We start from the raw sequence: 18,467 nt of genomic DNA on the forward strand, positions 1-18,467 counted from the left end.
CTGTGTGAACATTGAGCATGCATAATTAAGCACATGCTCTAGCAGACCTACAGTGAGTTGAGAAAGGAGAAATACAGCGCAGCAGCTGCAGCGAGAAGAGACAGGGGGCACTAGAGAGAGAGAATGAGAGATGCACTCGCATGGATTAGAGCATGACTGTAGAGAATAGCAGGTCTAGGAGTGAAGCAGCATCTACTCGCTTAAAGTGAGGGATACAGGGCCAGAGAGCAGCGAGAGAAACAGAAATTCAGCCTGCATGAGTCACAACTGGGCACATACGCACAGTCAAACGAGAGGATGCATCACATGCCTGTTTATTGATTTTTTTTTTTTTTTTTTTTTTTTTTTTTGTGTGTGTGGTATGCCTGTGAATCAAATTGGTTATCTAACTGCTAAATCGATATCATACAAAGACCATTTCTGATATAGTTTTACAGCCATGTAGATAATTTATGGTCAAGATTGATACCTGAAGTATCGGTTGATACAAATACAGATCTGTTTTTACACACATGGGTTTTTTCTGCGTTTAGGGAGTTCACTCAATTGCTTTATTTAATCTTCTATTCTTTTCTGGAAAATTACTTTCAGTTTTTCAAAGAAATCTACAGGGACATTATTCCATGTGCTGTACCAAACTATGGTAAAAAGTGCTCAGAATCTTCTGCTTTTGCTTTGTCCTCACATAAGGCTCCTGCAATACGCATTTTTACAAACTGAACTATGTCCATCAATCTATAACACTTTACTCTGCTTGTCAGAAGTTTGATTTTCTTCTTTTTTGCTTATTTTCTTTTGCACGGTAACAGTTTCTTGGCAGCTACACATTTTTTCAGACTCTTTGTGTTGTCTTCTCACAGTGCAAGGATGGACAGAAACAATGGAGTTTGTTTTTTCTGTCAAAGATGGAAACTTTAAGTCCTGTTTATTTGATGGTGACATTTTTTTCTTCATGTACTAGTAGTTGGACCAATTTTCTCTTTATGGTTTTTTTTAGTAATTTTTTAAATTCTAGTTTTGGAAACTCCTTTTTCACTTACTTCATTTCACTGCCTTCTTCTGTGTGCAAGTTGTTTCATACTGAGTCTTCTCTGAAATATCTCCTAAAAAAATAATACCTTTTGCTGCAGGGATTTGCCTTGAAATTAATTGATTAAATTAGTTTATTAAATAATTAAATAATTAATACCCCTTGCTAAAGATCTGTACATGGGTCCACATTTCAGTTTCTCACACTCATAACTAAATAGCTTAAATATTGGTTTTGTATGATGATCCTGTTACTGCATAATACAACGTAATGTAAATAAATAAGTAAACAGCTGAGGGTTCAAAGGGTTCAAATATTTTGCCAGTTTGCAAATGCCACTCTTTCACTACAGTAGAAACTGTTGCTGTGAGTGAGATTGTAGTCTTGCTTATGGTCTTATAGAGGTTAGCAGAGAACTGCCCACCCGCAACATCACGCCTTGTATTTTATTTTCTCACTGATTAGTGGCCATTCTTTGATTGAGATCCACCGCCTTATGTAAAATAAATCGCTTCTCTGTATCTCTCTCTTTTCCACACACACACACACACACACACACACACACACACACACACACACACACACACACACACACACTCTCCCTCTGCTGTTTGCCTCTCTTCCCCTCCTCATGTATTCCTCTATATTCCCTCTAGTCTGAACTGACCCCGCCCACAGTGGCAGCTACTGTTTCTGATGTGACGTAAGATTTGATTGATTGTTATACAGGGGGAGGGAGAGAAGAGAGGGAGGGAGGGAGGGAGGAAGGAAGGGAGTGAGATGAGAGAGAGAGAGAGAAGGGAGAAAGAGAGAGGGAGGGAGCAAGTGACATGACAGAGAAAGAGAGAGACGAGGGAGCGAGGGAGGGAGGGAGGGAGGGAGGGAGGAAGGAAGGAAGGAAGGAAGGGAGTGAGATATGACAGAGAGAGAGAGTAAGAGAAGGGAGAAAGGGAGGGAGGGAGGGAGCAAGTGGAGCATGATGGAGAAAGAGATAGAGAGACAAGGGATAGTGGGAGGGAGGGAGATAAAAGAGCGAGGGCGAGAGAGGGACATAGCTCTGACTGCCAGGGAACCCTCATACAGAGAGCGAAGGAGGAAGTAAAGGCAGATTGAGGACAGAGGCAGTGTGTCTTCTGATACTTATCTAGAAACGCTGTCAGAAGTAGACAGTATGGCCAGGCTGTTTTCAGCAGCTGCCTCGGTCCTCCAGCAAACAACGCTTCATTAATCCCTTTCGCTCTCTGCTCTGGCAGGAGCTGCCTGCTACACCATAACAAGGTATGGGCTTGTGTGTGTGTTTTTATGTGCATGTGTGTATTTCCCAGGGTGGAGAGACGCTGAGAGAAGCTATGAGCTGTGTGACGTGAAGTAAGGCCTTCTTTGACTGGCTGAGCTGGGCTGTGACATCATCAACAAGCCTACCCCTTCCTCTCCTCCCTCCCTCCCCTCCCTTCCTCTCCTCCCTCCCTCCCCTCCCTTCCTCTCTCTCTCTCTCTCTCTCTCTCTCTCTCTCTCTCTCTCTCTCTCTCTCTCTCTCTCTCTCTCTCTCTCTCTCTCTCTCTCTCTCTCTCTCTCTCTCTCTCTCTGTGTGTGTCGTTCTCTCTCTGGTTTGCTTTTTCTCCCCTCCTCTCTTTGAGCATCCTCTGAAAGCCGCAGTGACTAGCAGCAGCATCCATGGCCTAAACCACGCACGGCCAGACGTTAGGGCTGTACAAGAGCCGCTGGGAATCTTTCTGCCACTCTTTTTTACTCCGTTTGTCCATCTCTCTGCTGACCAGGGGCTTCTCCCTCTCCTCCTTTCGTTCCAGGCTCATTGGAGATAGAGGAATGCAAATCTGCAACCATGATGGAAGGTAAGAATTAATCCTGGCTGTGCTGTATTTTGCTATTTCTTATTGATGTGCTGTTGTTGCTTTTACTCAGTGCTGAGCCTGTGTGCAGCGGCTTTAAATAAATGCCGTAAGCCGGCCTGCTATTTTTGAGTGGCTGCTGTTTCGCCATTCCAGTGACTTGCATATCATTCTCGGTAAAGAGCAGAGGCTACTGGCTATCTTAAGCACAGGCACACATGCGCGCACACACACACACGCGCACACAATAGCAAGGATAATTGCTGCCCCCCCAAATCCCCCCCATCTCTCCTCTTACCCCCTTCCTTTGGCTTGCCGTCGTAAAGGATTATTTGGATTTTGCACTTACAGCTTATGTGCCCAGCTGGCTGGGTCAGAATTCTCTTTGTATATAGAGTTCAGTTCACACATCTCACACACACACACACACACAGAACCATACACACATATGCAGATACACACACTGTCACTACACTTACTCCTGTAATAATATAGGAGCTTCATGTGAATCCATGTTAGTGCAGGTTCATGGTTTTTTGGCAGGGAAGGGGCGTGTGTGGAAGTGGAGGTTGGGTGGCTGTCCGCTGTGTTTTTGGGAGAGAAATGGAGGCTGGCTTGATCCACATGCGTGACGGAGGTTTTATGTAACGGTCTGATGAGAGCATGCCATGTATTTATAATGGTGTGTTATTAGATCAATATCAGATTTCTAAGTTTAAATGACACTGTCTTTTTTTTCAGTTCAGGTTTATTAGTGCTATTTAAATTTGTCATACATCAAAGCTCATTTTCACATAGCTCTCGAATATTGTAAATATATGTATTCATATTCATAAACACGTAGTATGTGAGTTATACATTGTGGATCCAATCATTTGGTATGTTTGTGTCCTTTTTTGTCTATTCAAGTACTGAATTATCATGTAAATGCATGTACTTGAGCATTGCCATTAACTTTTATTAATTTGTTGACCCATTGCTTGTGTAGATACTTCAGTGTGTATTGCCATTTCCTAAAGCCTGTTTAGGCTATTGATTGAAGCAAAATAAGGACAAAGTTAACATTTTATTTGTTGTTTTAAAAATCTGAGGATGCTATCTTTTCTGTTTCTGTTATTGTGAAAACATGGACTTAATGGAGACCTACTGTCATATTGAAAATAACATGACACAACTGGCTGGGCATCGATCAGTTCAGTGTGTTGATTATTTCAAATAGGGTGGGCAATATGGCAGAAATATGCCCACTTAAAACAAACTTTCATGATGGATATCATAATATTTTGGCATTACTGAACTCTGCATTAGTAGTGCCATGTTTAAAAACTGCCATCAAAAACTATGAGTACGATTTTTTTGTTTAACATTTCACTTACTGCACTGCACTAAATCCAGTTAATCGGGACTAATTGTTCTCTCTTTGTAATTGAACATGCATCTGGTCAGTGTTCCTTAAGTACTGATGATAGTCATGATTTGCTCATTAAGGAAATTTGTCGTCATTTGTGATGATGATAAAATAGCATCATATTGCCCTCCCCAATCTCAGCACAGATCATTGATTTGAATGATTTGAAGTAATTTAAAGTTAGTAACCCAAACTGGAGATGACATAAATCTGACACTAGGCATGAGTACCCAGCTGACCAACTCTAAAAAGTGGTGTTAAATAACACACCTACCTGTTTTAACACATTTTGTGGTACTTTTAACAAATTTTGCATCAGACTTTGAATACAGTTATTCATGTTTAACGTTTGGAAATGTTAATTTTATATCTGACAATATCAGATTATTCTCAGAAAAGCATATTGTGATGTAATTTATCATGATGGCAATAAATATTGTAACATTGTCCATCCCAGCAGTGAGATCTAGGCCATCTAGGTGTGCTCATAATCCTTTGAGCACCTGTAGTATGCATTCATGTGTGTATATCCTGACACGACTTGTGGACGTGTGTGTTTGTTGCATGTGCACAAGTGTGTGTGTGTGTCAGCTAAGGTTTCTAGATGTTAAGTAACAGCAGAAAGCATCAGTGACAGATACGGTACCTCCACATAGCTGCATAACATGAAGGTGAATGGCGCTTAGCAGGGTTAGCCATGCCTGGATTACCTGCAGGTGTAAAATAGGAAGCTAATCCACCTCGCCCAGTGCCTTCTAAACTCTGCCACCCACGTACGCTCTAATGAAGCCCATATGTTTGAATATAGCTGCTATATCTTCATAGTTTAATGGAAAAAAGGTTTCTGATGAGTCTGTGGTTTCTTCCTGGAACACTGACATACAGCAGATATCCAACTAATTTGAACTGTGTAATATTTCAGAAAATTTTCTTGCATTTCAAAATCACCTAATGTTAAACACCTGAGGGGGTTTCATAGTAGGAAAACTAATACTGATTATAATAATACAAAGAATAATATTGTAATTTTATTCAAATATATTGAATATTGTAACTTCTTTTCATTTGTTTGTTTACACAAACTCTGATCATGCTAATGACGCTGATGTTGTTGATCCATGTCAACATAAATGTCATTGTAATTGAATCAATATTCATCTAATTAGTTTTTGGCTAGAAGCCCACTGTCAAGCTGTAAATGTTATGCTGGCTTATATTTCTGTCACGTGTAAACTCATAAAAATCTGAGACTGCTAGGCAACTAGTTCATACTCTCATAGTTTTGCTGACAGTTTTGCATTTTTAAAGTATAATATGCATCAGCAGCACTCTGCAGAGGCGAGAAAGTTTTTCCCCCCTAAAAAGATTTTCTCTGGCCCTCTCTGCCGCATGCACCTTATGTCTATGCCATCACAGGGTATTTTTAGAGAATTATTGACCTGTAAACCAATTATTTCTGCTTATATGGTGTTCTGGTGTACAGCTGAGGCCTTTTAAATAATCCCTACATCCTTTCTACCTTGTACCTTCTACCATGTTTGAAGATATGCCACTTTCTATGACAAAGTAAATTTCTCAAATTTGATTTTACATGATTCAGTCCTTGAGATTTAGGCAAAGTCATTTAGAGTGGTTATGATGTGAAGTGGTGCTTTGTAGAGAAACTTACTGACTTGGTTTTCTTTATAGTGCTGGTGATGGGAACCAGGCATCATGGTGTCTACAACACAGTCCCACAAACCATACTGTTTACTACCCAGAACGACGGGTGAACCTACATGCCAACAGAGTTTTCATATGTAGTGATGATAATGAAAAAATAGTGGTAAATCCAAAAAAAAGGATTTCTTTAACTGTTTGGCCTTTCAAAACCCTGCATGTAGTCTTCTGTCATGAATGGATATAAAACTTGCCTTTTAGGACATTTTCTCTCAGAAGTGTCCTAAAATGGTGTCTCAGGCATTAGTCCCCATTTCATGTAATAACTTATTGTCAGCTAACTTTTAGTGGTGATAAACCATGCAGACGTCTGGTTCCTATCACCATCAGTTTGTGGTAGGTTTCTTTAGAATGGCGAACTTCATATCAAACTACTTTGAATGCCTTTACAACTTAACAATTTAATTATAAGGCTATTTTGAAAAATGAGTGGAAATAACCTTTAAAAAATCTGAATTTTCAAAATTTTAACTTTTTTTTTTTATTTTAAAGTCTGACAATACATTTTTAGAAAATATGCCATGTTACAGGATTTTGTTGAAGATTTGTAGTAATTCACTGAATTTGCACATACTCCCAAATTAATGCCCTTCTTTTAAATGGATATTGGACTTTGACATCACAAACATGTTACAGTGTATCTCCAGTAGCCGCTTGCCACAGTTAGTGTTTCCTTAAGACCAGCATGAAGGCAGCAAAGTGCTTAGTAATACCCAAATATATTCATAATTATCATTATGTAAGCCATTTACCTTCAGCTGTCAAGGTGTATATTTCTGGCTCCGCTCTAATGGCATTGGCCCTGGTAAGGTTTGGGTGGGAGTAGACTGTGATTTTAAATAGCAGAGCAGGCCATGGGGGCTTGCTGGAAATAGAGTTCGTGGTAGATAGTGTTTCCTGTTCCCACCCAACCCCACCCTTGCTTTTGTGGCAAGATGATCACTGGTCTGTGGTGGTAGGGACAGTAAAGTTAGTGTAAGTGAGAGCAGTCAGGAACTCCTTCATACTACAGTTATAACTGGGGAGCAGAACAGTGTACCTGAGTCCAGATCAGAACACAGATGTTTACGTCTTTTTCCCTCATAGAACATGTGTAGACTTGTTCTAAGTGTGACGTACAGTTAAATGCAAAAGTTGGAAAACCCTAAATGAAAATAAGTCCATAGTCCTACATATTTTAATGCACAGTTACTGTTAATTTGCTGAATTTTACATTTTGAACGAAAACTTAATCTAAACTGTGTCTGGTAAAAAAAAAGTTCTGGCACTTTTTTCTATCTTATGTTTTAAGCATTCACTTCGACAAATAAATAGAATTGTGGGATAAAAATGTACCAAAAAAATGCTATATGTAAATGTGTTCTTTGTAAAGGATTTGTTAACTTAAATATGTAATTCGACAGGGAGTGTTTTGCAGTTACTAAACTTCAGTTACTCTATTAAGGAAATTCATCAGTTAAAGTTTACCTTCTCAGTTGACACTTATTAGCAGGCAGTTTGCATGATGTCAGTGAAAATTTTAATTCTATAGTTGGTCTTTTAAAGTAAAAGAAACTGGTCTCTCAAAGTAATAAATTGATTGAAGTCTTTTTAAATGCCTCTTCCTTTCTGTTTTTCTAATAAGGTATTTTTGCTATCTTTGAGGGTTTCTTCCTGAATGCTGTTCATTTGTATTATACATACATTTTACAGTTTTATTTTATGGCCTTTAAATTGATTAATCTTCAGAGGCATCAGCAAATTACCTTATTGACAGCCCTAATTGCTATAGTCTGGAGATATTACTGTATCTTGAACTTTTATCTTGATCAGTATGCAGCAGTGTGAATCAAATATTTAACTGTGTCTCTGTGGCCTCTCACGTTAGTAATTGGAGAGTTTCTATCTCTTTGCCCAGGGAGGAGAAAAGAACAGTTCAGTTATACTATCTCCCTGGCTGTTAATGAACTTCTCCCACTGAGTAGGTCATGTTCGCCTAGGAAAGATGTATTGTGATTTTATATATAACACTGTTTGCCTGATGTAGTTGAAGGATTATGATGTCAGGCAGTGTTGAATTGGCTTGTGTTTGATAACTGTGAGACAGTCTGCTGTTTGGACTGGCAGATGCTGGAGTGAGAAGTGGTCTAAGTAGGCTAAAGCAAACAGAGGCTGGCCATGTGGCTGGAGCACGAGGAAATGTGTCTGAATAAAGGGCACAGCCCAGCCCAAACAACAGACACAGTCATTGATTTGGTGTCTGAAGTTTTCTAATGTGGCAAACAAGTAAATGACGCAAAATATATAAAAAATTAGCATTATGCAAACTGCATATATAAATCAGCACACAGTTGCCTCAAACCTTGTTGGGTGGTTCAGTAATCTTGAATACATTGGCTCATTTGATTTCGGACACCGTATGACAGTGTTATCTTTAAAATAAAATAAAAAAAGTAGTAGCGACTTAGAAACTGAGGCCATAAAGATTTCAGTACAGATTGGAAAATCACATTTGAAGCAGTGCATTGAAATTTTAAAAAATGAAATTGCTGTTACATGCCTTGGTCTCTTTTGAGGGACTTTTATTTATCATCTGTTGTGGAAACCACTGTCAATGATCAAAGCTGCCTGGGTGCAGCATATCAGAGTAAATGGATTGGGAGGTGGAGGGCTTATATTATGCACGGTCCACACTCAAATGTCCAAGCTTTTAAAAAAAATAAATGAATTCTACTAGGAGTGAACTTTTTTTTTTTAACATAAAATATTAAAAAATCATTGAACATTTTGACCTCAGAATTGACAGTTGTATCGAACCTTATGATATGTGCATTGATATACCCGTGGTGCAAACATGAGTATATTAGCATTGGCATATGAACGCAAGATACGTATTCAGGCCCTTGTTCATTTTTTTATTCATTTGTTTAATGACATTGATCCCCAATTTTCTACCCAGTTTAGTCGTGTCAGATTTCACCTGCTAGGTTTCCCCGTTCTCACAGTAATGCCAGCACTAGGAGGGTGAAGACTAACACATGCTTCCTCTGAGTTACACCGTAGTAGAAATAATTTTTTCTTTTGTAAAGAAAACAGTGTCATGCAGTGTCAGAGTTCATATAAGTAAGTTTATTAGAGGTTTCTTAAAGGTTTCATAGAATAGAAAACTGTTTTTACATTGGAATGGTTGAATAAGGAGAATTAAATGGAGCTGACATACTGTGAGTCTCAAAAACTGTTGTCTCCTCCTTCAAATACAAATCCTGTGTTTGCAAATGAGGGAGTTCCAAAATCCTGAACTGTTGCATAACAGACTCATTAATATTTATGCCCGCAGAATTTTTACCTACACTATACCGATGAAAATGCAACAATGAGAATGGAGCTACAGCAATGGAAATGGAGGTTATGTGCAGAAATGTACTGTTCTGGGCTGTGAAGGGAGGTCACCACTTTTCAGACCCTTCCCAGAGAACTGTCAGCAGACATGGTGTCTCACTGTAAACCAGCAATTCAGAGCAGAGCTCATTTCATCCTAGGGTCACATCATACTTTTGGAAATGGGTATGTAAAACCACATCTGGCCGCATCTTTCACCCCAACCAAAGTCACATGTCACCATCAGAGAACAATTTAAAATCTGAATTAATGCTTTCTGTGGCACCATTCATAACTTGATGTGCTTTGAGGTAACTATGTGATGGTTTAGGCTTCCAGTTTGCAGGTCTAAATCAGATTGGTATATGTAAGTTTCCAGTTGTTTAGCTACATTAGTCAGTACACTAAAACTAAAGCAGCAGACTTCAGACACCAAACATGCCTTGAATGATCTGGGAAATGAGCGTTTCATTTGCGTTTTTCCACTGTCTGCGATCGTACATACAGTACATGGCGACATACAGTAACTGTGTATTTAAATGAGTCATTTCAGCTCTTAAGTAGGATGCTGGTTGTTGTGTCTGAATCATTTTGGCATTGAAAGTGTAAGTGGGTGCATTATTGTTTCTTTGCAATTTCATTAGCATTGAAGGAAGCCAACTGTGGATTGCTACTGTGGAGGCATTGTTAGCTATGTTTTTGGTTTAATGGGTGACAATGATTTGGACTGGGATGAACTTTTCCACAACAAAGGAAGTCTGTATTGTCTGTACTGTGGAACTGAGTTAATAGCCTATTTTAATCAATTTCAGAGTGGATCTGCCTCAGCTTTCAGTATTTCAGTATATTTCAGTATGCACAAATGCAATCTTGAAATGTTCTGTCCTTATAACAAATTGGGTGAAGTACATATACATAGGCAATACATATAAACCTGAATTAGATTTACAAACATGCTAAGAGCAGCATTTGTATAATAATAATTTTACTGTGATACTATGTAGAACAAGTCAGGTGTCAAGACATGATCTTGTGATGTGCTTAAAACAAAGCGCTGGGGCCTGATGTTCAGTTTCAGGTAAAATTGGACACATTCTGCCCAAGTGTTATTGTTATGTTTGTTGTAAAATAGCACCTCCATAGAATGTTTTGAAGAGAAAGAACGACTGTCTCTCCATCGCTGAACTTCGGTTTTGTCTCAAGCTTGACTCCTATATTTTACTATGTCTTAACTCTGCACTTCTCAAGTGAGCAGTTAGTAGACTGGCCTTCGTGCAGTTTCCAGTATAAGTCTTAGTAAATCAAATGTGAATTTCTGGCTTATTTGGAGCACAAAACTGCATTCGCATCGCGCATGGTGCGGTACATTGTGCTGCACCTGCATTTGTATGCACACTTCTGGCTTGGGCTCAGGCTTTACCTTTAAAAATATGTTAGAAGCAGGCCTATGCACAGACATTTTAGAGGGCAGAGACTGAAAGGAAAATGTGACACACTGAATGTGAATGAAGTGTAATTTCATGTACAGCATAAGGCATTCTCTCTTCACTCTGATTTTCTGTCGTTTCTGAGAAAGGCAGATGTAGTGTTAGGATTTGCGTCCTAAAGGATTCTTATCAGCAGACTAAAATAGCGCCATTACATGCAGATATAAGGGTGGTTTTGAAGAGGAGGACAGTAAACTAGCAAACTTCTGTTTTCAAAATATACACTTCTTTATATGCCTACTTTTTGAAAATTGAGCTCTCTTTAAGCAGTTGGTCTCTTTAAGAGCTCCACCGAGCCCCCTATAAATCACTGTTTTAACACTGACACAAATGTGGTTTAGCAAGTGGTTAGCACCCTCGCTGCCAACATTGTGTAGCTGTTCAAAATAACTACATAATGCAAATAATATGAGATGCTTTTGAAAAGTTTGTCTTTTTATTGTAAGGAATTTCAGGACGTAATGCATACATCTATGATGGGTTGGATTTACTGAGGTGAAATATCCACAGGGGGCTGGTTTTGCGCTAGAGGGGGCACTTAAGAGCAATGAAGCTTGTGAACAAACGAGACCACAAGCTCTATATTTTTGGGTGTGGCTGAGCTGAAACTTGTAAAATGAATCTTAAAGGGATACAAGTGGAGGGATACAAAACACAGTTGTCCGCTCCAACCAAGAAGAGATTTTTATGGTCTCAGGACAAAAAACGCAAGGGCTCAAGCCGCCTCTGGTGTCTATCTGAATAGAAGCTCTGTTGTAGACAGCGTGAGGTTGATAGTATAGTTTAAAAAGAAGATGTCTGCGTCTGTGTGTGCGTGCATGTGTGTGTGTGTGTGTGTGTGTGTGTGTGTGTGTGTGTTAATTCACTGGCCCCTGATTATAACTGTTCCCCAAACATTACTCTGTATTAAGAAAGCTTCCACCACTCTGAGACAAACCGAGATAAGTAAACAATAAACAAGTGTGTGAGAGGGTGCAGGCGAAGTTAGAAAGCAGCAGGAAGGAAGAGAGCTTATTGCTGTATTGAGCTAGATAGAGTAACACCAGAGGACATTGAGGAGTGTTTCAGGAACGCATATTCAGATTGCAGAGTGAGGGGGAAACTGCTGAGAAAATAAGAGGCACCAAGCCATGAGAAAATTAGGGTTGGTTCAGTTAACCCCATTATGATGAAAAGGAATGAAAGGATTGGTGGTAGAGAAAAAAGCAGCTAGCTGTAAGAACAGTTTTAAAACATAGAAAAAAGAAAACATTTTATTTACTTATTAACTGTATCTGTGAATAAAAGGAGCATATGTGTGATGTGCTGGAACTGCCCTTAAGCCCTTAAGTTATGTGTAAAACAGGAGGACAAAAGAAATAAATTAAATCAGACTTCCGCTGTACACACTGATGTGTGTATATATACTCAACACAGGCTGAAATCCGCTCCATGCATCCATAACACATCATCAGATCATATCATCAGTCCGAAATTGACTTGAGGCTATGATAGGAGAGGCAAAAATGAAGTAAGGAAAACTTAGGGGCCTGTTTACACCTTGCATTAACATACATTTTTGGCAGTCTGGTCACATTCAGATTGCACTTCAGAAACCACTCAAACTACATTCAGAAGTGGGCAGAGATGGCTCTTGACCACATAATTCTATATGGATTCCATTTACAGCGCATTATGTGTTCAGTCAGGTAAAACTGGGGATGCATTTTAGTGAGAAGTGTAAAGGCCAAAGTTTATCCAGATACGATATGGGCACAAAACAACTCAATGCAAGGTTTAAATAGGCTCTATGGCAGGTGGAAATGCATGGTTATGTAGAAAACTAAAAAGTGGGTGGTGGGCTGTAAGAACCCAAACCATTTTTTTAACTTAAATTTGTTAGTTTGAACAGGATTTTTGCCAGTGTTCCCTAAAGCTGGTCCAACTTTGTAAGACCACATTAGTGGCCGGAGCGTGAGCAAGTTGTTAGGCCCTTTTTAGAGAAAACAAAAGTGTGTAAATGACAGGTAAAATAAATTCTGCTATTGTCTTGCAGACAGTTTTTAACCTCAGAAATACTGTTGTTGAGATCACTTCAACTCACCGTGAAAAGGTGTCATTTCATCTTTGTCATAGTTGCCAAGATCGATATTTGAGAATGTGTTCAGAATTGTTGGAGAACACCGAACACACAACACTGCAGGAGTCCAAGTTGAATAAAGGATCTAAATTTAAAATGGAAAAATTCCTTGACAGCTAGAATGTCAGCTAACATCAGCAGAGTGATAAAACGATAGAAGTTTAAAAATAACTAGCAGTAAACTAGTTGGCAAAAACGTAAACATGCCTACATACCGACAGTGGATTGAGCAGCATAGTCATCCTTAGTAGCACAACTGTAGATATTTTCTGTGGTCACCGTCTCCAGTGAACGACTTTCTCTCAAAAATGCAGACCGTTTTTCCTCTGAAGGCGGCTGGGAACAGCACTGACTTTAAAGCGCAAGCTGACTTCAGTGAAACATTAGGCAGCAGCAGTGAAATACTGATACAAGGTTACTTGCCCTTCTTTATTCTTCATCCATCCTGTTTGCACAACTCTATTTTTCCTCTGCTGTTCATCAGCAGAGAAGCCATAGACATTGAGGTAATGTTTTTGCATGGAGTAGGGGAAAAAACAACAACCTGGAAATGTGAAAAGGTCCTATTCACATATTCAGCTCTTTTTTTACAGAACACTTATAATTCTGTACACTAGGTGTTATTGTCTTGCTTTAAAAGCATGTTGGTGCTATTAAAAAAAAAAAAGCTTGCCTTCAATTAACACAAATGACAGGATTGTAATCCTGCTCAGGAATCAAGAATAAACACAGCCACATATGAGCCGTTAAAGTTGAATCAAAAGTGTTGGTGTTGTAGGGGAGATTTGATGTTGCTAAGTTTCAGCTTTAATAAGTAAATGGTTGGGAGGTTGATGTACAAATTATAATGAGCATATAACTTTTTGTCTTTTGTTTGTGGTATAATATATATATATGTATGTATATGTGTATAACTGCCTTGATTCTTCGTGGCAGACTTTCAACAAGGTGTTGGAAACATTCCTCAGACATTTTGGTCCATTTACATGACAGCATCACATAGTTGCTGCAAATTTGTCGGCTGCATATCTATGATGCGAATCTCCCGTTCCCCCACATTCCAAAGGTGCTCTATTGGATTGAGATCTGGTGACTGTGGAGGCCACTGGAGTACATTGAACTCATTGTCATGTTCAAGAAACCAGTTTGAGATGATATAAGCCTTGTGACATGGTGCATTATCCTGCTGGAAGTAGCCATCAGAAGATGGGTACACTTTGGTCATAAAGGGATGGACATGGTCAGTAACAATACTCAGGTAGGCTGCGGCATTTAAACGATGCTCAATTGGTACAAAGGGGCTCAAAGTGTGCCAAGAAAATATCCCCCACACCATCACACCACCACCACCAGCCTGAACCGTTGGTACAGGATAGATCCATGCTTTCGTGTTGTTTATGCCAAATTCTGCCCCTACCATCTGAACGTTGCAGCTGAAATCGAAAATCGTCAGACCAGGCAACATTTTTCCAATCTTCTATTGTCCAGTTTCGGTGAGCCTGTGAGAATTGTAGTCTGTTTCCTGTTCTTAGCTGACAGGAGTGGCACCCAGTGTGGTCTTCTGCTGCTATAGCCCATCTTCTTCAAGGTTCAACGTGTTGTGCGTTCAGAGGTGGTGTGTGTGTATGTATGTGAATATATATATATTACTATAGTAGGTAACACCTTTGCTTTCTATGCTGTAGACTGGGGTCCAATCCCCTGCCTGGGTAAACACCCTACACTATACCAATAAGTCCTAAAATGATCAAATCGTAAGTCACTCTGGATCGGAGTGTCTTCAAAATACCGTAAATGTAAATATATACAAACTAAAGACAAAGGGGTGAAAAGGAACCTCTATATAACCACTATATGCTTTCTTTTTTTCCTTTTTCTTTTTTGTATCTTTGTATCTTTTACAAAGATAAACAAGATTACTAGTGAAGATGAAGGGGAGTATGTTAAATCTCTCGCTCTCTCACTCCCTCTCCCTCTTCCCATCACCACTTCCTGTTTGTCTAGGAGTAGGCAGAAAGATGATTGCCCCGTGGGAGGCTTGATTTATTTTGGTTATGTTTTATTAATTTAGCTGTTTTATTTATTGATCAACCATCCAATTTATGCGTAAAGGGTTTAGTTCCTCTTCTCACACTAGAGCCGGAGCATGTGCATAATTGTAGGTAAAGTAGCTTTTTAAAAAATGAGAAACCGGGGCAGAGTATTCCGACATCAGCATCAACTGCAGGGTTCACTTTAGTCCACCAGTGTCAGTGCAGTTCATGCTGCTACTGATAGCTGTATGGCTGTATGGACGGTTCTGTCAGAGGACCACTGGAAGTCTCCATATACAACCAGATATTATGGACGTCATCAAACAAGTATGAATTATGTTTTTTGGTTCATGTGAGTGCTTTGACTCATCCATAGATTCAAAAACATCTGGATTATTCAGGATGCTCACAGCACACAATAAAAGTTAGGGCTAGCTTTGGGTCAAGAATACAAAAACGTCATTTTTGTTTTGTTACACAAACCAGATCATTTTATTGAATTGCTTTGCTGTTATTTAACCATTCCCTTTGAACAACTACTCAACTGTATGGTTAGTTCAGAAAGTTTAAACAAAAAGAAAAGATTGCACTTAATTATAGGTTGTGTAAACAGAGCATCACCAATTAATTAATTACATGCATACTTTACATGAAAAGAATATAACAGGTTTTTAGTCTTGCAGTTAAAGCCGGAAAATATGCAAATTAAATAAACAGCATTGGAAGGTATGAGATCTGCTCTCCAGTGGAGTAAAATACAAGCTTGTGCCAGTACACCACTTTTTTTTGTCTACAACTAAATGAACGAGGAGAACCACTTGATATTTACAGTGTTACATGTTGTCAGTGCAGAACATAGTTGTCATTATTATTATTTTTAAGTAATATTAGAAGCTAGTCCAGTCTGTAATTATGTGATTAATTATATTACCGTCCAGGAAAATGCAAGCTATAGCGCAAATAAGCATGAATTTGAACAACAGTGGATTTGTTTATCACAATATTTCTGCAGACTATAGTCATTTGTTTAAATTTACATTATCGTCCAGGCTTATTGAGGGCCAGATGTACGTACAAGTGCAGATGCAGCGCAAAATGTGACTTGACGTGTCCACAGTATGTGCTCACAATACATCAGAAATGAACATGTGATTTATTAAAGCTGTGTACAGGGCTGTGTGTGCTCTTCCTACCCGGAAGGTCTAAAAGCTGAATTCAACAAGCTGAGACAAGAATAGAAAATAACAGTTCAGTGACAGAGATGATAATAATTTTGATAATAATGTTAATGAAAGTTTTTTTCTACCAAAATGCTTTGGGTGTAACTATACTCCAGATTATAGCCATCCTAATTATTTTTTTAACACAGACTGTAAGGTCACATTGCGGCCAAATAACCATACATTTTACAATCTTGAGTTAAAATAGTGTCATTTTGTTGGTAAATAATCTTTCAGCATGTCTTCAAAGCCCATGCCTCTGTCTAGTTGCTATGGCTGCTGCTGGTGTCAAACAAAATTTCCCAACTACTTGCTTTTTTGTTGAAAAGGGAGAAAAAAATCCAAGCAAAACTGGGCACTTTTTTGGCTTAAACTTTTGTAAAAATTGAGTAGAATATGTAATCACACATCCAGTTGCTCCGCCCATTATTGTCTGATGGGGCGAAGTGCATTTTCATGGCCTGTAAATTGCGCATTTAGATTTGAGCACCAGTTTCATACATGTGATTTGTGCCTGAAGCTGCTGCAGAAGGCTTAATTTGCCTACAGTGATTGGACAAATGCTGAATTGCTTGTTGTGTATATATATATATTGTTATATATTGCAATATATTTGATATGCATTGCATTGAATAATAACAATTAAAGAACAGTTGCGTAGTTGAGTAGCTCTAATATGGATCTATGCATATAGGTTTGTCATATTCTATATAACTGATCTGGGAAGAAAGTGATACACATTTGTGTCTGTTTGTTTTATTTCACTGGGGCCTGTGTTTAAGCACTGGTCATGTGGCTGTGAATATTTTGTGTGCCGCAAGTGTGTGCGGGCGTGAATTTGAGGCAGTGGATGAGTCATCTGAATGAGCGCTGCTACTCGGTGGGCTGTGTCATCCCAAGAATGGCAGACATTATGGAGATAAGCTCCAAGCTGACAGGCACTGTTAGCCTTAGCTGCTAGCAGCTTAGCTGTCCTTGTTTCTTGCCTGATCTTTTCAGCCAGTCAAACCACAGCAAGAGGGCTGTAGTTCAGCTCCTGTGTTGTGTGGTATTAGCCTTATTGCTAAAACTGAGTGTTGGTTAAACTATATAAGTTAATATTCTCTTATGTAAACCTCTTGTACACATACATGCTGTTACATTGTACACTGATGATGTAGTTTGAGCAGCTAGAGTAATGTGGATGCGCTGTTATCTACAAGATCATGCACAGTGCATTCCTGTATCCATGTGATATGGAATCATGAGTAAGTGCACTCTACATATATTTTTTTTTATTTCATTTTTCAGTTGTACTGTATTAGTGACAGTGCTGTGCTGTGTTTAGATAGGAGATTTGGACCTTATGCTGCTTTCTGTCCCTGTCCCAAAGATGAGTCATGCCGATTAGGTTTCATTAGGAGACATTACTCTCTACTTTGGGCAATAGAGCCCCTATTGATTTTTGGAATGAGCAGAGGCAAGAGTGAAAGAGAAACATGAAGCATTAGAATCAGCAAAACCTGGGTACAGACCACTAAAGCGGGTTGGAATTACTGTTCTTGAAGCCATAGCAGGCAGTGTTAGTGCCACAACACTCTAGAGAGCTCAACGCACGCTACTGAGTGTAATTTATTTTTCCTTCTTTGTTCTTAAAGTTGAATGTGGAATCGTAAAGCTAGTATGGGAGACGTCTGGCTTGATAGCTCTTTTTTTCCTTGTATGTCGTTGTCTACTTCCTCCAGTACAAACATGCAATAGAATGGGACCAGAGGTGAATCAGCCATATTTTAATAAAGTCGTGGTTAGTACCGTTAGTACCATCCAGCGATCCAATTCTGATCCTTTTTTTTTCCCCCCCTAGTTTTTGTGTTTTACTTATGGCACTCTCCCACACTATAATAACACACTGGCATGAAAAATGGGACAAAATGCATGTTTCACGTAAATAAGTAGTCTACAAGAGAACAATGTCATTTCAGAGTGTATATCACAATGCGCTTCTAAAAAACTTCACTGCAGAATATTAATCTAACTGGTAGTCAGATACTCAAGTACGTCAGTGAAATGTGAAGTCAATATTAAACACATTATGAAACAGTAATTTAAAAATGATAAAGTACGCCGTACAGCAAAACACTTCAGTGTAGAATATCACTTTATACACATGCAAAAAGAAGTCATTTTCCTGTGATATTGTTTAGCAGTCTGTCTTACCCAATTTGGATAACTCAAGACATCCCCATTTAGGGCTGGACAATATAT

At 39.0% G+C, this 18,467-nt stretch overlaps 1 protein-coding gene across 16 annotated transcripts in view; it reads left to right on the top strand.

Annotated features, from left to right (window-relative positions):
• The first annotated feature begins 2,093 nt into the window (after positions 1-2,093).
• The window catches only part of sgip1a (SH3GL interacting endocytic adaptor 1a), a 75,781-nt gene continuing 59,407 nt past the window's right edge, over positions 2,094-18,467 (top strand). For 8 of the 16 annotated variants that reach the window (XM_037534895.1, XM_037534889.1, XM_037534892.1 and 5 more), the window contains exon 1: positions 2,611-2,883. In XM_037534895.1, the coding sequence (XP_037390792.1) occupies positions 2,874-2,883 (10 nt within the window). In that variant the 5' untranslated portion in view covers positions 2,611-2,873. Of the gene's footprint in view, positions 2,309-2,609; positions 2,884-18,467 lie in introns of those variants that run through there. The other 8 variants (XM_037534894.1, XM_037534900.1, XM_037534904.1 and 5 more) reach the window with 3 other exon arrangements.

This window comes from Pygocentrus nattereri, chromosome 26 (assembly GCF_015220715.1).
Source record: "Pygocentrus nattereri isolate fPygNat1 chromosome 26, fPygNat1.pri, whole genome shotgun sequence".
In the NCBI taxonomy this organism is placed as follows: domain Eukaryota; kingdom Metazoa; phylum Chordata; class Actinopteri; order Characiformes; family Serrasalmidae; genus Pygocentrus; species Pygocentrus nattereri.